The 21,091-nt window shown below is 37.5% G+C and overlaps 1 protein-coding gene across 2 annotated transcripts in view; it reads right to left on the bottom strand.

Moving 5' to 3' along the window:
* Window positions 1–21,091, bottom strand: part of Pi3K21B (phosphatidylinositol 3-kinase regulatory subunit alpha) — a 78,184-nt gene that overhangs the window by 10,988 nt on the left and 46,105 nt on the right. For both annotated transcript variants that reach the window (XM_090173316.1, XM_090173315.1), the window contains exon 4: window positions 6,255–6,361. In XM_090173316.1, the coding sequence (XP_090029442.1) occupies window positions 6,255–6,361 (107 nt within the window). The remainder of the gene's footprint in view (window positions 1–6,254; window positions 6,362–21,091) is intronic.

The following is a 21,091-nucleotide window of genomic DNA, read 5'->3' as shown; positions in this document are numbered from 1 at the left end:
ATGACTATGAAGCTAATTTAATTACAAATTGACCCTTTAGCGTGGCGTGCAATAGCGAAATTAAGACCAATAAAAAAATAACCAAATCAGAGTGAAAGAATCTCGCGCAGCAACGGGACAGTCTGACCCTCTTTCGAATCTCCGCCCCCCAAATTAGCATATTTTAAAATTGAGTCAATGACGTCTCGCGTGTGGCATACGCGTATCCTATAGACGCCGTTCAAAGTTGAATATTCCTAGCTTGACTAAAATGGTTTATACTTTCAAGCAGAGTGGAGAAACGCGTAAAAAATAAAATCCTGACACCGAGTAGCTGTGGGCTGGATAGAGATAGAGGTTAAGAACCCGTAGAAATGTAGCTGCGGCGACGACTAGCTAGCTCGGAGAAGCGATCGCGAGGCCCCCTGGGTGTAGGGGCACACGAAAAAACCCGGATAAAATCGCGGATTCGGCGCTCGCTAAGCCTTTGAGTATTAGATTTCCAAGGCTTTTGATTTTTATCTCCGATTGTGTTACCCCGCGATATACCGGTATAATTTAAATCTACGCGGTTTTACACTCAAAAACCAGAAATAAATTTACCGCCGTCAAAACTATAACTCGAATTTTGGAGAAAATTCTTCTAGTCTGTAATTTATTTTTTATTTTTCGACGTTGTACGATATCGAAATTCTACATTAACTTAACGTCTAGTCACGTGTCTATAGTGAAGAAATTGCGATAGTTATATAAAGACCCCCTTCTATAGCACCACGTGTAGTCTGCTGTACACTTTGAATTTGAATTTTACACTTGTATTATATGCATTCGAATCGGCGTACGGTTTCCACAATAATTTTAAATTCAAATTGCCCGACTATTTCAAAGATTTTTTATTGCCCAAAAGTGATAAATTTTTAACCTGTATTTTAGTAAAAGTTTTCCATTTACAACCAAAATTAATTCCCCAATTTTTATTACTAGTTCCCAAAAATTCCCAATTTGTTTTTAAATAGTGCTTACAATTTCCCATTTTTTTTAACTTATCTTTAATTCCCAATTTTTTTACTAGTTCCTAAAATGCCCCGATTTTTCAGTCCTATAAAAGCTGATCAGTGAAATTAGAAAGATCCAGTTTTTAATTTCCCCCAACTTATTTTAAGCCAAAATTAGGCAATTTTTAACAGTTATTTTATGATTTTTTTTTCCAATTTGAAACCAATATGATATCTCCCATGACTTTTTTTTACCAATTTCCAAAAACTTCCTATATTATGTAGTCACTTTCCAAATTCTGATTTATCCGGGTTTTCCAATTAGTGTAGCAGCCCTGTTTAATATATTATATATTTAAGGGGGTTTTTGGGGTTCAAACCACAAAAATGGATCAAGAGGGGTGCTTAACGTAACATTACTTTTAGTTTTAGGTCTCAAAGGGGGGGGGGGGGGCAAAATTTAGAAATCCACTAGAAATAAAATCCTGGTTACGTCCTTGTATATTTCCCACATTCTACGCAGTTATTACCTAAATGTCACTTTTTTAGAATAAAGTCCATGTCAGTGGCAAAAAGTGGCAAATAGAGACTAATAATCAATAAATGCATTTAAATGATATCTTTCAGATACGTAGCATCACTTACATGTGAGATAATGTTACAGTTTTTCACAAAAGAACCATTAAAAACACCTCAAAGATATATAGCAGACGAATTCCAAAATCGTTGAAAAATAGCCAAAAGAAATAACTAGATTGGGCTATAATTGAGCTTCAAGCCCAAAACCTGGTAACTAATTCAGTATATTTGTCTAAAATAGCGCAAATATATTTTTCTATGGTATGTTTTTATTTTTACTAAATTTATTATTTGCCACTATTTGGCATATTAGCCAGTAAAAGTATTATTTGCCATGTCGGTATTTACCACTTTTTGCTACCTGACATTTACCACTTCGGAACACTGATTCTACGAAGAATCGCCATAATCGCGCAAGCACCGCTTTTTAGCTGAGATGTCCCGCGCAATTCCAATGTTTTAATACGTGTGAAATATGTATACGATTGCGTAAGTAAGGGGACTTTCGGGAGGAGGGCATGTGGTGGCGGATAGAACGTAGACGTAGTAACAGAATGGTCCTTTTTAGAGCCAGAGAAAGAGCTCGAGTGTTTCAATTATTTTTTGTTGGTTGGGGAGGGGTAAAATAGTGGTGGAAGGAGCCAGAAACCAAAGGCGGCATTCAATCCGGCTGAAACTGGTTTCGCGGCTACCAGAGGGGAAAAAAATAAAACCACACAGAATGGTATCCAATTCTGGCCTATTTTACACCAAAAAAAATCACGGAGACTAATTTTCCAAGAAAATTTTAAATTGCAAATTAGGCTAGAATTGAAAAAAGGCGTTTACGATTTTTCTCTCGCATTCTCTTGACGCCCAAAAAACCAGAAAGTTAAAATTAACAATTATCTTCCGACTGTTTTCAAATGTCATAAGCAGAAAGCACGTGTAGGTACAACACGCAATAGGTTTCGTTACTTTCGGAAAGATGCCAAAATACCTCGATTGATAGGAGCGCCACTGTTGAATCGAATCTATCCAACCAAAACGAAAAACTTGTCGAATCAAATAAAACTCGTCACAACATTTATGTTTCATTATAATATATATAAATACTTATTCTAATCAAGGTTGGAAAAAACTAAGATTTTTTCAACCGTTTTTTTATAATTATCAGATTTTTTCAAAACCAAAACCAGTGTTTTTAACCGAATTTATGAACAAATTTGTCATAATTTTAGTAACCAGAATAGACCTTTCAATAAAATCTATTCAATGATCCGCCGACGCCAAGGAGTATTAATATAGGAATATTTCAGTAGGAGCTTGCGAAAAATATTGCTTTGAATAAACTCTTACTGTCAAATCCAACTCAACCTGTGTCGCTTACTTCATTTAGCCATTGAACTTACGACGTTAGGGAAATTGAAAAAAAAAAAAAATTGATAAGATAATTATGATTTTTTTAATCGGATAATTATCAAGCTACCCTGCTTCTAATACGACCCTATCTATATCCAAAATATTATATATGTAATTTAAATATATATTATTTTAATATTCGGAATGAAGATAATTTATACCATTTGCAGGGCTCCCACCAAAATCTGAGAAAGAAATAGGAAAATAGGGCATTTTTCTAGCTAGAAATACTGGGTGAAATAGAAACCACATTTTAAAAATAGGAACCAAATAGGGACCATTTTAATAACCAAAAATAAGATCTTTATTTAAACTTTTAAAAGTAGCAAATTTTAAAACTGACTTAATTTTTATTTAAAAAATGTTTTATCACAAAAATGGCTTAGTTTTATCTTTAATGTTTTATCACAAAAATTGCTTAGTTTTAATTTTTTTAATGTTTTATCACCCAAATGGCTTAGTTTTAATTTCTTTTATGTTTTATCACAAAAATGGCTTAGTTTTAATTTCTAAAAAAACTATAGACGAATCAATACAATTCTGGTTCAATATATTAAGCCGATGGTACTTTTCACCAAATGTACTAGAAATAAGGTGATTTAGTGACCAAAGCCCGATTTTATGGTGATTTAGTGACCACGAAAAAAAGTAGGGGCTTTTAGGTATTTTAGGGACCTGGTGGGAGCCCCGCATTCGTCAAGAAGTTAATAAATCATTGTACAAAAAATGGCAAAACGAAAATAGTGAAAAGGAAGTCCGGCCAACGCAACAAAAAAAAAAGACTAGTGAAATGAAAGCAAACTCAAAACCGAAGTCGAGCTAAAATCTAGGAGATAAGCTATCTTTATAAATAAAAGCGGCTAACGGCAATCCGTCACGTCATAGAGACCAAAATTACACGAGGAATTTTAAATTAAATATCCTGGTAAATACGTCAGTTAGTTGATGTTGGTCATTTTTCCCGGTACTCGGCGAAGTACGCCAATTACTTTTAACAAAAAACCCATTTGGTATATGACTTTTATATCTGGCAGAAGAGAGGGGGCAATCTCTTCTTTATTCCGCGAAGCTAAAGGGGGCTCTGGAGTACAACAGGTTCCGCGATAAAAGCCTTCAAATTACCAGAATACTTTTGGCTTCCCTATCTTCTCTGCCATCGGCGGCTACGAAAAAACCGATAAATGTAAAAGTTCCACCCCCCTGGTAAAACGACCCCCCCTTCAGCGTATATTTCGTAATAAGCCCAGCTATTCAAATGTCACGCGACGAAGGAACTTCCGAATCGATTCAGGGGTGGCGAGAGCGGAGCCACGGATCGCTAAAAAGTTACACACTTTTTATAAGCCCGCGTCTTAACCGTATTACGTAACGACCGAGTAAGGTGGGCGACGCTATTGCGTAATATTACCATAAGTCAATAATATTCAGGCGTAAATATAGGTGTCTTTGGAGAAATAACTCGAGTGACAATCGCCCCCTAGCCAGACGCTGTTCGAGTCTACCGATGACGCGGGCTGGGACGCAAAACCACGCCGAAGCTCGCTATAGATTTTGCGTCGCGAATAATTCTCAATAAAAGTTTCGCGTGTGAAGAACAAGGTGTCCTATTTATAGAACAATATTATAGACTTATGATATTACTAAGGGAATCGTATATTTGAGAAGAGGGTTTAAAAAAGACAACGAAATAAAATGAATAATAAATATATGGATGAATATTAACGTGTGGCGCTAACAGGTGGCACAGACAAACTTCCTTTTCCAAATTAAATTCATTTGCAATGGAGGGCGTCTCTAGATGGCGCGACTATCAGCAGCGCGTCCATTTTTGTCACCCAGAAGTGATAACTTCACTTGATGTCTTTTTATTGCGGGTGAAATGAACGAAAAATAAACGTTTGCCATCGCTCGCGTTAGATATAAGTGGTGAAGAAATTTATACAAAAACAACGCCAAAATTGTCTGTGAAATTACGCAAAAAAACCACTAGATTGAAGGGGTATAACTGCATTATAATGGGACCAGCGAACCGTGTAAATGTTCCCTTGAGCATAGAGGTTTGGAATTAGGTTCCAGGTTTTTTTTTAAGCTAGCAATTGATACGGGCCCCCCTTGTATACCATCAGATCTAAGCGTAAAATTACCTCCCAACAGATGTCGCTACTTTCGATGCACCGCGACAAAAAAGTAGGAAATAATTAAGACCTAAAACCCCGCTTTAATTACTTCCGCGAGAATTGTTTTAGCATCGTTATCAGCGATTGCCCTTTTCATACGATAGACAAGGACTTACAGCAACAATATCTTTTTTGGTTTTAATTTTCAATCCCTGATAATGGCTTTTTTGGTGTCATTTCTAGATTATCCGCCATCAGTTTTCAACGCAAAAAAGTCCCTATCTCAGCAGTTTTTTGTCACTTATCGTTTTTTCAATAAAAGAGTTATCTATAAAGGTTAAAATAAAACAAGCCTCGAGTGGCTGTAATCTCTCAACTTATTGAGGCCTTCAATCAACGAACTCTAAAATACCGCGCCATGTCTCTTCAGAGTCATTATCCGGCTCTGATAGGCCAGTTACCAAACTTATCTAAAAGGGGATTTATAAACGTACTCGCGGCACCCTATCTTCGAATACGGGGGTGATCCGGCCCCAATATACGCGACCCACGCTAAAATAATGGCACACCTAAAGGAATTACGAGGAACCACTCAGCCGTCGCTTACGCCAAGGCATCGAGCCGTAAAAAAGGCAATCTTGGCCTCTGGCGACCCCTTTTTAACCTTCGCCGAAATTTACGACTGGTTCTTTTATATTCCTTTTAAAGATTTCGTGGGAGGGGTGGCTAGAGAAACGCGATTTTCACGAAGAATATTTTAAGAGAAGCCTTGGATGTCAGAGAGACTTCAAGGATCGAAGCTTTCCGCCAAGGCTAACGCTTAATCAGCGCCTTATTAATGATAACCGATCTCTTTTTTCCCCTACAAAATTTGCCGAGCGTTGATTTTTTTCAGAGCGCGTCACGTTAGCGCGGCACGGAACGGAAAATTTTCGCAAGGACGCGAAAAAACAACGGGTTAAACGGCGTGGTAAAGGCTTAACGTTTTAAATAAGCGCGCGTTGTCGAGGGGTAAGACAGTCTCAGATAATCAGTACACAGAGTTCGTGCATTTAGCACTGTTAAAGGTACATATTATCAAGAGTTCGCGAGTTCCATTTAGCACTGTCAAAGGTACGGCAGTGTACACCGAGTTCGCAGTGTCTTACCCCTCGCGCGTTGTGATAAAATAAAAAGGACTTACCACATTGTGGTCGAGTGTGACTATCTTTTCCGTGGTGGGATTCCTTTGGCAAGGATGATGGTTGAGAGCGAACGGAACGCACAGCGTGTGGAAACTTTCGTGGCAGTCTGCGGAAGTGAAAAGGGCAGATAACTTAGACAATCGTTCACTATCGACGCTCGATCTCGGTGGTTTCGGGGTGCCGGTTTCGTCCGTAGCGCAATAGTAACAACCGCAACAATACCAGCGCCGGAAGATCGACTCGAAACTAAGCGGCGCGACGCCGTCCGGATACGGCGATCCGACGACGCGATTCGCGTCCACCAAATTGGCGCTCGGAAGTAGAAAGTCCCTGTTGTTAGGGCCGACGGAATGTCCACCACCCTCGTTAACGCCGCAGGGTTCGCCGCGACACTGACAATGACAACCCGCGAGGTGGACGGCTTCCTCGCCGGCGACGGATGCCAAGCTTGGAGGATGCATTTTGGTTCTCCGACGAAACAATAATTATAACGTTACGCGAAATAAAAGCATTTTTAAAAAATGAGTAAAAAGGTCCTAAAAATTAACGGAATAATCCTAAAGTTCAGCTATGGTCAAAAGGTGCTTTCAGTTCTAGCTGGCATGACAGCGACTATCGAAGAAGTCAGCCAACGATTTTCTTCATAACGACCACGCGACGTATTGCGGATAAAAACGCGACGCGTAGCTGCCTCGCCGATGGTGCCGGCCGAAGTGCGTGACTGCTCAGTCTTCGGCGCTTCTCCCTCAGGTTTCCCCCGTTGCCGTGTTGCCAAGCGGTGGCTGTTCCGAGGGAGTGAGCAGAAATTGGGGAAGCCGCTCCGAACGAAGGGGAGGGGCTGCAGCGAAGAGGGAGACGAAATTAGGGAGAATGATAGAGATGGGGGAGGCCAACTTTGGGGAGGAAACGCAAAATTGAGAGAAGGAGATGTCCTTGACGAACTTTTTTTTTGTAGTCGAAAATTCTCTAAAAGTAGGCCTGATAGATACTTCATCATTCTATTTGGGAAATTGTAAGGCCTAAAGGGGAAATACGAAACGTTCCCTTTTTTTTTCAAAGTTCAAATTATATTTATAAAGTAATCTTTTGTATAATGATCAATCGCGGGGAAAAGAATCGTTTCATTTTCGCATCAAAGCGGTTTCATTCACAAATCCGCGTGATCAATTAAAAGTACAAAGAACAAAGTTGTAAAATCGAACGAGTACGTTACGGACACGTGTTGGAAAAACTAAACGGAACGTTTTAAAATATTCGTCGCAAAGTATCGGGTTGATTTTTTCGAATTGTGGCGACTTTTTGTTGTAATAGGCTCGCGTACGGCGGCGCTCGAGTAGCGAAGCCTGGCTCGGGTGGGGGAGGGGTGGAAGGCCGTTGGATTTGCGCTAAAGAAGTAAAAATCCGAGGTCGGGTAGACGCATGCGTCGTTAGGCAACTGTGCCACGCGTTATAGGCTAAAACGGAGAGGCACCGCAGCCGAGAGCGAAGCTGGTTGCCAGCTCTTTCTCAAGGCTGCGGCGGCGGACCAGAAATTCGCGAATACGCCACGCAATATTACGTAAAACGAGCACGTTCCCCGGGGCTCCAGAAGCCACGATAGTGTCAATCTCGCTAGATCATTATAATAGTTGAAATTGTAGGCCCGCGGGGGCCCAAAAACCCCCGGGATTAGAATACTTCTCGTATCAGGACTACATTTTAATGAGGAAGAAGTTTCCCAAGTGTTAGCGATATAAAAACTCCAGATATGGAAATGACATTTCGGCTACCCAATTTAACGCGATTATGATACAAAAATGACGCGTTATTTCAAAAAGAAAAATTGTTCGTTTTAATACAATTAACGATTACGGTACTTAAGTTAATTACCAGCGACAACGTCGAACGAATATAAAAATGTCTTCCTTCAATTACAATTATATCGCGTAATAGAGATAACTGACCGTGACAGGCCCAGATTAAAACAAAAGTCACGATGCGAGCGCGAGGTTCAATAACGTCACCTGTACGCTGAAACGCGTTATCGCGACTGCATCTTTGATTTTGAGTGGCTTCAAAAGTAAATGGAATTCCACGAATTTATCTAAAACTAAATTGCAGAAAGACGGCCTAAAGGCTAATTAGACTCGCCTAGTGTTGTTAATTTTCCGGAAAAAATAAAATGCGGAAAAATTTCTGGAAATCGGGAAAAATAGAAATTTAAACATATATTACCTTTTTACGGGTTTTTAATTAATGTTTTTAACTTTTTATCGATATAAAATGTCTAATATCAGTAAACATACTACAAAACATTAATAGTGTTACATTGTTAATCAGTTTAAACTAGTCTAGATGTTTAGTTTTACTTTAGATTCGAAAAAATGAGGCGAAAATGCCGCTTTATTTAAATTTGCAAACAATATATTAGACTAATCATGAAATGAAAACTTTTTTTATTTTTTTTCGGAAAATTTTCCGGAAAAGAGGCCTCGATCATTTTCCAACTTACAACACTAGACTCGCCCCAAAATCGACTAATCAAAAAAAATCGACGTTAACCTGGTTGAATACACAAATTTATAGACATAATTTTATCGCGACTATTTAGGAACCTTTGATTTTAGAGTTCAGAGTTTCAATCGTAAAAAAAAGCGTAAATCCTAAATTTAGGAGCACTACACCCTCTCTCCGCTCCGATATTTCGAGAGATGGTAGAAAAGAAACGAGGATGATAGGCCTAGCAGCAATTGATGGAAAGGAAATAAAGCATGAACTAGGAGGGGTGCTAAAAAGGGGGAGCAAAAGGGAGAAGCGGGGGAGGCGAAACGGGGGGCGCGACAGCGAGCGTCAAGCCCGGAATTCTAATGATGACCAGAGAGCGCAGCGCCGACGCCGCCTAGCGAGGAAATCTGGCCACCAGTCGTAGCGCGTCGGAGACTCGGAGTCAGTTGCTAGGCGGTTGAAGCTAAAAACGGAACGGGCTATCGTGGAACGAGCGAGGAGGGGAAAGCAATCCGCCCCACCCTTTACAACTTTGAAGGGGGGGGATACCAGGAAGGGGGGGAAATATTACGAAAGGAGAGAGAGAGGCCTAAGCGAAGCGAAACTGGCAGCTCCGTACCAAAATCAGCACTCTATAAAAACGAGTCTTTGGCCTACTGGATGTGTAGGTCTATAATGCCAGTAAAAGGAGCCCCGCTAAAATTACTAAAGCTGGTTTTTTTATCGTGTAATTTATTACAGGTGTATTACCAAAGATTGAACGATTTGCTTCGTTTTTTTAATGGTTCGTACACCCTTCATCGCGAACGTTTATTCGCGTTTTCGTTTCCTTGTGGAAGATCGTTTGGGCTTAATCGTTAAATTTCATCAATGTATATAGTATTTCGCCATTTTCACTATTGAAGTTTTTGCCCTATAATTTTAGATCAAAATTTTGTAGGATAGGTGAAAGACATTTTTAGTTTTTCCTCAGTTTAATTAAAAATGTATAATATTAAATTAATTTACGTTAAAACGTATAAATTTCAGATTTCAAAATCAATTAGTTTTATTCTCAGAGCGCAATTCAAATTTGAAATCCCATTAATATTCTTCAGGCATATAAGCCATCTTAAAAAGATAACTAAGTAATTGTTCGCGTTCGAGTCTATTATTTACATAGTTAAATAGAAAGGAAATTCCAGCTGTACAAATATAAACGATTAAACAACCATTGCGTAATTTTTACAAGCGCACCACGAGTGGCAGGAATTAGTACTATAAAATCTGACGGTAATAACGAACTCACACCGTACTTCCCCAATAAACTAGTGTTTATTTATCTTTTTTAGAAGCAACGATAGGGAATAGTTCAGAGGAGGTCATTGCATAGGGGCGCCTTATCAAAGGATTCCCGCTGAATTGCTAACGCCCGTACATTGAAAATAAAATATTTAGAATCTTTTATCGCGCTTTCATTTTTCTAACTATATATCTCTTCGATAACCACACCAGGAATCGTAGGTGTTTAGTGATTTAGCTTAAGCCTTACATAACCCGTATCCACCTCTATCTATTATCAGAAGTAAATAATATACTTCTTACGAAATAGGCCCTTTTAAATAAACGAGTTTCAATAATATCTGACACAAGCGCAGTTAGACGAAAAAGCAGACGAGGACGGTACTTTGACGTCACACCTTAGCGTGACGTCGGTGACCTATGACGCCAGCTTAGCCTTCCCTTTGTTGTGACACATGCGGTGCGGTTATTGAAACTCGTGATTGCGATACTACGGCGCAGATTATTAATTTAATTAAGTTGACCATTTTTGGTGTATTTTAAACAAAGTAATATGAATCTGATCACATGGCTATCTTTTTTTAGCTGACTGTGAATTATTTTGCCTGACCGTTTTCCCATACCAACCACGGTGAACGTTTGCGCTGTCGGAATATTTTCCTAAACTGATTAGGCGATATTATAAAGTCAGATATGCTTGCTGAACTTGTTAAAATGGGATAACGAAATAGTACAGTTAAAGCCTACGGATGAATTCATAGGCTCTTTGGTGGGAAAGCTAATGGAAGCATAGTGGAAGGTGGCCTTTCCCATCAAAACAAGAAGGCCACGTTACTTTATTATATCGCCTATTACACTTTATATGAAAATATGTAACGTACTTCAGCAGATAAGTTTACGAGGTTACAGAGATGGATATTTCCCTTGTTATATATATATATATATATATATATATATATATATATATATATATATATATATATATATATATATATATATATATATATATATATATATATATATATATTTATACCAATAACAAAATAGCACTTAAAATTTTAAAAATATCGATGGTTTTAAAAATAAACTTTTTATTTTTATTTTAAATCATGAAAGCATGTAAAATTTAGCACTAATAATTTACTTTCGAATGTAAGGATCGAGGGGGTCGGATATCCAAATAAATCTGAGAAATCCCGAAACCCGGGACAAAAGTTGAGAAATCCCGAAATCCGGGACAAACGTTGAGAAATCCCGAAATCCGGGACAAAAGTTGAGAAATCCCGAAATCCGGGACAAAAGTTGAGAAATCCCGAAATCCGGGACAAACGTTGAGAAATCCCGAAATCCGGGACAAAAGTTGAGAAATCCCGAAATCCGGGACAAAAGTTGAGAAATCCCGAAATCCGGGACAAACGTTGAGAAATCCCGAAATCCGGGACAAACGTTGAGAAATCCCGAAATCCGGGACAAAAGTTGAGAAATCCCGAAATCCGGGACAAACGTTGAGAAATCCCGAAATCCGGGACAAAAGTTGAGAAATCCCGAAATCCGGGACAAACGTTGAGAAATCCCGAAATCCGGGACAAACGTTGAGAAATCCCGAAATCCGGGACAAAAGTTGAGAAATCCCGAAATCCGGGACAAAAGTTGAGAAATCCCGAAATCCGGGACAAACGTTGAGAAATCCCGAAATCCGGGACAAAAGTTGAGAAATCCCGAAATCCGGGACAAACGTTGAGAAATCCCGAAATCCGGGACAAAAGTTGAGAAATCCCGAAATCCGGGACAAAAGTTGAGAAATCCCGAAATCCGGGACAAACGTTGAGAAATCCCGAAATCCGGGACAAAAGTTGAGAAATCCCGAAATCCGGGACAAAAGTTGAGAAATCCCGAAATCCGGGACAAACGTTGAGAAATCCCGAAATCCGGGACAAAAGTTGAGAAATCCCGAAATCCGGGACAAAAGTTGAGAAATCCCGAAATCCGGGACAAAAGTTGAGAAATCCCGAAATCCGAAATACAACAAAAAAATTTGAAATTCATAGTGAAATCCCGTACACATTTTTGGTGAAGGTCCGCCCCTTGATAATTAATAACATTAGTTTTTGTTTCAAATTTAATTGAAGTTAATTACTCTGAAGCTGGGGGAATTCCGTCTAAAATACATTCTGTATAATGCGTATGGAAAATCGCCGACTTTTCCAGGTCATCACTAACGAAATTGTTCAATGTTCCTGTCCTTATTACGATAATATTTTCGTCCAAAAAAATTTTAATATCACAAACTTTCTTATATAAAAGATGCTATTCATTTTTCTTTGGCTTTGCTGGGTAAAAAAAAACCTAGGCGATGCATGATTTGGTATTTAATAAATGGATTGTCAAATTCGAAATTATTTCATAAGTTTTCTAACCCGGGTTTCTTAATTAATTTCAATTTCATAATCAACGCGTTTCCTATTTCATAGTAATTAATTATATTATTATGGTTTTTAATATTAATGACCCTGGTATAGATACGTTTTCCAATACAATTCATTTTATTCGTAATAATTTGTAGATAGTGAAACGGACTTACGCAATATGCTTAAATATATTACCATAAGTTAATGATACCTCATTAACTTATGATATTACCAATCGAAAGATATATATATACATACGCCAGATTTATCCGTAATTGGGTATTCATCCTGTACGTGTGTGTTCCCCACAAATAACCGTTCGTATATTTCAGTAACATTACATCTACGGACAAGCATCACGAAAAAGTATAGCGAAAAATACCGCTTCAAAAGTAAGTTCGAAATTTGCAAATTTCTTCCTCTTTCAATTGGCGCTAGCATAAACTCTATTTATGTCTTATTCAACTGGTTAAAATGTTCCACGCGCTATTTAATATTTTAGCGTAAAAGGCTCGCGCGTTTTTTATATTTCAGGGAGCACGCGCGAAATCGCTCGAGCCCGTTTACGCTAAAATATCCAGACACGCGTGGAACTTTTTAACAAGTTGAATAAGACATAAATATAGTTTATGCTAGGGTCTATTAATTCAAGTTGGGATGGACAAATTGGAAACAGTAAGAATTCGTCTATTTGCCGGTAATATTTACAATATTGTGAAGCTTTATTTAAATTCATTTTAGCCAAGTTGGTTCTGCTGTTTTTTAAGAATTAAATAATTGAAATACAATTCTACCGCGAACCTATTTCAAATTTTAGATTATATCATCGGTTCTAATTCTGATATATATATTTCTAGTTTTATGAAATAATTTTCTGTGGAGTGTATAGGCGAACTTTGACAACGAATTATTTACAGCAAAGAAAGGCGTAAGACATGTAATTGGTAGCCAAGCAACTTCGATTTTAAAAAGACTGTTTCACCCTTAAATGTATACATTCTTCAACGCCTAGCAGTCATTGTGGGGGGGGGGAGGTTAAAAAATTCCTCCCTAGTTCCTGCTAGAGTACTGGTTTGTCCTGACTATAAATGTGTGGCAATGAGCGCGAAACCTTAATTATCTGCATTTTTCTAACAAACATTGTATATAGTGGATCAACGATATATCATTGTTTGTATAGATATTCCATTAGTAATATTACGTAGACTACCTTAGCTATATACGAAAATCGACCTTTTTGGTTGGAAAACAATATCAAATTAGACAAAGAAGTGAGGTTTTACGCGCGGAAGCTAGGTGCAAATAAAATATACTGCCTACGAAAGAATATCCACACCAGGAATGGATTGTGGGCCAGTATAATTGACTTTGGCTACCGGGTTGACGTGAGGACTTCCGGCAAAGAACCGGAAATAAGTAAGTCAACACGACCCTGACTTCGGATACTAAAGTATAACAGATTGCACTCGGAAGAGCTACAGCTTTCCATTCTCGGGGGGTGTAACTGCTTTGTGTCTTCCCATCGAAATCATTTGATTCATGGTAGGATCGTAAGTTTCCTCCCAACAAAACACTGAACCTATGGAAGGCTCATAGGTTTTCTCTCATCGAAATCATGTGATACGTGTAAAGCTTGTTTTCCACTTGCGCGCGCAACGACGCGTTTCTCAGCTTTGAAACGTTCAAACATTTTTACGCGCGTAAAAAAAATAACATTATAACTTGATTCATGGAAGGATCTCCTACGCATTGTAACCCGGCCACGTGAATTAATGACATTAAAAGTCGCTTGATGACTTGGGCCTAAGGTGACAAGGGTATTAGCCTAGCTGATTATTATAATAATTATTATTATTACAGGGTTCATACAAAATTTCCGGAATAAAATTCCCTGACATTTCCAGGTTTTCCCTGACTAAATTGCTAAATTTCCCTGACCATTTTTGTAGAATAAATTTAAGTTTTGAGGTTAAATCTTGAAAAATGTTAATTATGTATTTTTCAAAAATTTAATTTCCGGATTTGTTTTTGGGGTCATTTTAAAATTCCCTTACTATTTTGGACCATTTTAAATTTCCCTGACTATTCCCTGACCATTGGGAATCATTTTCAAATTCCCTGACTTTTCCCTGACCTTTTGGTAAAATTTTCAAATTCCCTGACTTTTCCAGGTTTTCCAGGTATTCCAGGCCGTGTACTAACCCTGTATTATTATTATTATTGGGTTCGTACCAAATTTCCGGAATTAAATTCCCTGACATTTCCAGGTTTTCCCTGACCAAATTGACAAAATTTCCCTGACCATTTTTGTAGAATAAATGAATGGTTTGAGGTAAAAACTTGAAATTATTTTATTTCAAAAATTTATTTGCCTCATTTTTTGGGACCATTTTCAAATTCCCTGATTTCCCCGACCTTTTGGAAATCTTTTAAAATTCCCTGACCTTTTGGAAACATTTTCAAATTCCCTGACTTTTCCAGGTCGTGTACGAACCCTGTATTATTAAGTTTCCTCACATCGTCATCATTTGATTTATGAGACAATAATAAAGATAAAGACTTTGAAACGTTTAATACAGGGCTCCCAGCGATTTTTTTTTAAATATTATAGAAATTATAGGAAATTTCATAGAAAATTTAGGAATTTATATCCACATTTTAGCTAAAAATAGAAATTTATACGAACAGTTTTGAAAAATAGGAAATTATAGGAGTATATTGAAATTATAGGAATTTATAGGAACTCTGGGAGCCCAACCGTTGATGTTTTCGGGAACACCGGACCTACGCCAGAGCTAAGCTCTATTTAGAAGACAAATTTTTCCCAAACGTTAAGGCTGTTTTCTAATACATTATTTTTAAAATTATTGGAATTTCTGGATATAGCTATAGAAAAACTAGAAAAATTTAAAAAAATAGGAAATTATAGGAACAATTTTGAGAAAATAGGAAATTATAGGAACAATTTTGAGAAAATAGGAAATTCATAGGAACAATTTTGAGAAAATAGGAATTTATAGGAACATTTTTGAGAAAATAGGAAATTATAGGAACAATTTTGAGAAAATAGGAATTTATAGGAATTATAGGAACTCTGGGAGCCCTGTTAATAACAAAAAGGATGAATTCCCGGAGGCGCTTGGAGAACGGGTAGCTTAAAAGAATCCATTCATTATCGAAGACAAATGTGAGCCCACTGCGAGAGTTAAAAGTGAGAATGTCGCGAGGAAAACGTAATAAAGGGAGGCCAACTCCAAAAAGGTGATCCGGCGAAAAAAGAAAAAATGATCCGCCGAAAAGAGGAGGAGGGAAATAAGAAGAAAAAGTAACGACGTTTCAAAGAGCGCTAAATGAATTTTTGGGGTGTTTCCTTAGTAGGCTATCTCCCAGAGCCATTCTTAACTAGCAGGAAAGAATGCTCCTCTCGAGAAGGGCTTCCCGCACCCTCAGCGGGCAGGGACGGGACTGTTAGGTAGCCGTGACGTAACGGAGAGGGTTTCCCCGGAAAAATTGTGTTGCTAAGGCCTTTTATCCGCGAACTCGGATGCTCCTGAATCGACCGTTGCCAGAAAACAAGTCGGTCGGGGGAAATTGACAACGCGTTTCACCTTCCCAAGAAAAATTCCTTAAAATTGACGCAATAGGCGATATTATAAAGTCAGATATACTTGCTCAACTTGTTAAAATGGGATAACGAAATAGTACAGTTAAAGCCTACGGATGAATTCATAGGCTCTTTGGTGGGAAAGCTAATGGAAGCATAGTGGAAGGTGGCCTTTCCCATCAAAACAAGAAGGCCACGTTACTTTATTATATCGCCTATTATCTCAAACATACGATATAGAGTATTTTCATATTATTATTAACTTTTCTTAATTAATATAGAAATACCACGACAAATATAAAATACAGAGTCCCCATTCAAATCTTAATTTTTTTTAAATAAAAAATATAGGACAAAATAGGTATACTTTTAAATTTAATTTACTAACTTTATGTATTTAAAAACAAAATCTATATTTAGTGAAATAAATTTAAACTATTTAACCATTTTATCACAAAATATACTAGTAGCTATCCATGTTAACAATGACAAAAGTATACGACTAGAATGACTTTGTATAGGAATTTATCCTATGGCTAAATCTGGCGGGATTGGAAATTGGCAAAAATTGTAAGATTTTGTAGGACTTTTTGGGGAATTTGCTAAAAATATAGAATGTTATAGGGAATTTTTGAAAATATAGGATCTTATAGGAATTATAGGACCTCTGGGGGCCCTGAAAATACGTTGGGCAGGTAGGAGTCGTCTTCTCATAGTACTTGTACGTTAAAATGCGCTAAACCTAGTGCAATTATCTCATAGATGGCGTATTTTATATTATTATTAACTTTTCCAATTTAATAATGCCCCGAAATATATGGAAATCGAGGCTTAACACGTTGACGAGATAGGGGGTTCGAACAGGAAATTAGATGATTTCAAAAATATCATTTTGGTTTTACTTCCGCGTTTCGGTTATTACTTTAAAAATTTAACAAATCGTCAGGTGTCAAATGATCTCTGCCCATTTGCGCTTGTTCCACAAAAATATTAATTTTACAATTTACACTTACAAAAAGGACGCAATACCAACTGAATCATCTCGTTGCGAGGAATTTCGACTTCAATTTTTTGAAGCACCTGTATGATTTAATTTACAAAGTTATGGAAGAAAAGCAGACGTAAAACTTTTCGAGATTTAATTTAATAATGATGACTTACTCTTTATCAATTTATTTACTATTTAAAACGGATTTGAAAGTTAATTCTTTCAGACAGTTAAGTAATGATACATATTTAATTATGAAAGAACGTATTTATGTCCGTAAGAACTTAGAACCAAGGCAACGCTGAGGACACGCTCTTATAGGTTTTCGAATAATAATTCGTACACAACGTCATCTGGAGGTTACAAAAGTAGATTATTTTTGTTTTTGAGAATGACAAACGTTTAAATCCGGGACTTTTTATGGTATAAAAACCTTTAAAAACGTATTTTATTTACAAAAAAATATGTACATTAAATATTTCTCAAATGCGATACACTAAAGGAAAATTTTTATTGGCTTCAATCAGTACAGTTCCTAAGCCTAAAAAGCAGCTGATTTTTCGTATAGATAAGTAGCACACCATAGCTTTGCCTATGGCCGCCATTTTGGGCACGGGTTTCTTCTTTATGACGTCGTACCACGTGAGACTGAGATCGCTACATAAACGTCAATATTTAACACGTTTTTACTGAAATATTTTACGCGATTTTTGACAATAATGACCGTTCTAACCTTACGCCGTTACATTTAAATTAAATAAAACTTATTGCTTAAATATAAACAAATTTTATGAACAACAATTAAAATTTCAATGATAAAATCGTCGACCATCATCATTGTATGAAAACTCAACCCACTGGTCAGAGCGGTTTTTCCCCGTGCTCTTCGGTTTCCCATTTCCATAAAAACCTTGTTGGGGTTTACGGTAATAGTGAGTGTAGGGAACTGTTAACACGAAGGGCTTGCCACCACCCTCCTACGCATCGTAACCCGGCTACCTGAATTGTTGCGTTTAAAAGTCGTTCGATGACTTAGGCCTAAGGTGGTGCCAAGGGGTTCGTTCCCAGTTTGTGGCTCAGGGTGCAAACTCGGAACAGCTCCTTCCGAGTTGATTTTGCAAGTTATCTCCCCAATGGTTTAAGAGGTTTTTCCCCAATTTATTCGGTTTCCCCTTTCCACAAAAACTTGCAAGAGTTTAATGATTATGTTAATAGTCATGTTGGCTCGTGTGTCATGAAGGGCTCGCCACCACCCTCCTACGCGTTGTAACCCGGGCACCTGTTTAAAGGCATTAAAAGTCGCTAGATGACGGTGGTGCTTTGGGTATTATTACTAAACGCGGAAGGAATTGTTCCTATAGTTTTCATACAATGATGATTTAAGTCGTGACGACGATTTTATCGTTGATATTTTTGTTTTTAATAAAATGTGTTTATATTTAAGCCATATATCGCGGAAGATTAATTTTATTTATTTAAAAGCAATTTTCGATACAGCAACAATTACCAAAACCGCATAATATAAGTTGCGCACACTGACGCCACGGAAGGGGTCGATAAAAAGTTCCAAGATAGAGAGAGAGAAGTTGCTTTTTATATCGAGGAAGGTGGGGCGGGCTATCTTCTGATGAAATCTAGAGGATGGGAAGGCTCGTCCAAATTTCTGGGGCTATCCCTAGAAAAAGCGCGCTTGCCAAAACGGTTTAAAGCTGTCAAACGGGGGGGTCCTCCTCGGAAAGATGGATTTCGTCCCGAGAAAACGACTAAAATATATTTTCGCTGGCCGCCATTGCCGCGAAAGGATTCGGAGCTGTCATTCTGGGTTATGTCAATATTTCGTTGCTGGGCGAGCGCCTTCTTTTTATCGCTGAATATAGAGAGCCAAGATTAACCCCCAGCCGAGTTACGCAAACCGCCGTGAACTGGTTCCGGGCGACGGTATGACAACTATCCGATTGGATATACACATTGCTTTATTTATACCGGAATGTCGGCTACCTCCTTTTGGATCATTATAACGTGGCCTTCTTGTTTTACCGGGAAAAGGCTAGTTTCGATTACGTTTCCATTAGCCCTACCATCAAAAGAGCGTATTAATTCATCCCTAGGCTTTAACCGCAGACCATCCATATCCAATGGGACTCGTAATATAAAGAAATTATCCTTGTTGAAAAATTAAATATTTTATTTTAAAGCGAAGCGATATTTGATATGAATTTCTATAAGCTTTGAAGATTCTTATTAAATTAGTATTTAGTTCAAATATTAAATATTTAACGAATCGGCCACCTGTTTAAAGGCATTAAAAGTCGCTAGGTGATTTGGGCCTAAGGTGGCGCCTTGGGTATTAGCCTAACTGATTACTATTTTATTACGAATAAAATTCTTTACTTAAACTTTTCCACTTTCTTAAGATGAATATTTTTAGTTTCGATACCAGTCCCGTTGGATATAAGTGGTCTGAGCTTTAGCTATTTCTTTCCATTTCAACAAGTTGGACAAACGTAATTTCACAGGGTTGGCATAGAACCAGCCATACCGGTTATAGCCACCTGGTTAAAACCGGTTATAGCCACTTGAAAAAATCCAGATTTTTGTGGCTTTTTTAAAAATAAATTACAATATGAATATTTTAGTAAATTAATAGTTTTTATTTAGAAATTTAGTTTATTTTTTGTTTCATATTTAGAAACCGGTTTACTTTTACCAGTTTTTCGGTAGGTTTAAAGTTCCAAAGTTCGCTGCCTCGCTTCTGTCATACACAAAAATTAGGAGGAATTTCCCGAGGAAATCAAAAGAATTCAGTTATTTTATATAGTTATTTCGCTTTATTTGTTTAGTTTCTTATTTACGATAATAACTGCAGACAATTTCTACTTACATAAGTAAAAGGTACTGTTTATATTTTAGCCGGTTATAACCGAAAAAAACCGGATTTAGCCAATTAAAACCACTGGTCTGGATTTTTTCAATAAAAGCCGGCTTTTTTCCAACCCTGTAATTTCACGGCCGATTAATATACAGATATTCTTCAGTACATAATTACGATATGGCTTAGTAAAATATTACAAATAAATATAATTGTTGTAATTAATATATAGATTTTTAGTCACAAACGTGATTAAAATAAACTTATCAAGATATCGATATGAAGTGTTCTTTTTCGTTGAGGAAGAAAATCGGAACATGACGGCCACTACGGTTCTCATCGTATGAATATATTTTATAAATCAATTTTAAAAATCAACATTTTTATTAAAGGCAGTAGAAACTAACTCTAAAAATGGCAATTGAAAGCGCCAGTTTTTCAGGTTATTTTGTCGAAGATAATCCATTAGTAGAATCAGGTTTATCTTTAATATTCCCCCCACCAAACTATCTGATTCATTATCCCAAGAAACACCATTTATCCACACTATCATAAGCAAGAACCTTAATTCGACACTGACACTCGCCCGACTCCGACTTGGGACTTGCAACCGAACTGAATAGTATATTATCGTCCTTGGTAGTGGTATATTTCACCTTGGGCATATTTAGACACTAGGGTGCTGTGCCCAGTGCCGTATTTCCGCCTAGGCCAACCTAGGCCGTGGCCTAGGGGCCCATCCAATCGTAATTTATATTGGAAAAATTCCTAGGTAGAAGATTTTGTTTTAAAATTACCAAATTTTCTGCCTGGCAGTTTACGGACGCAGCCTTAAATCGCAATGTTGCATAATTATCGCGTATTTAGTCGACGATTGTTAAGAGCTTTTATGTAGTAATATAACCGTAGAGCTCAGACTTCTACGCTGAATCAGGGAAATTCAGGCACAGCCTAGTTCCAGGGATAAGAGTAAATGCAGAAAAGGGGGCACAGACTCCTTATCTGCCTATGGGCCCAGGATCTCTAAGTCCGGCCCTGGCTGTGCCAAACTATAAATCTTGATAAGGAAAAATCAGTTCGGTGAAAATGTTTGGTAATTTTCATACTCATATTATGTTACTTATGGTATAACTAAAACAATAATTTTTTTTAAATAAATTGTACAAGCAAAGCGACATCAAATCGATTCCGGTAATAAATAA

This window comes from Leiobunum rupestre, chromosome 4 (assembly GCF_980474605.1).
Source record: "Leiobunum rupestre chromosome 4, qqLeiRupe1.1.hap1, whole genome shotgun sequence".
NCBI classification, from domain to species: Eukaryota; Metazoa; Arthropoda; class Arachnida; order Opiliones; family Sclerosomatidae; genus Leiobunum; species Leiobunum rupestre.
This window is presented reverse-complemented; position numbering and strand designations above follow the sequence as displayed.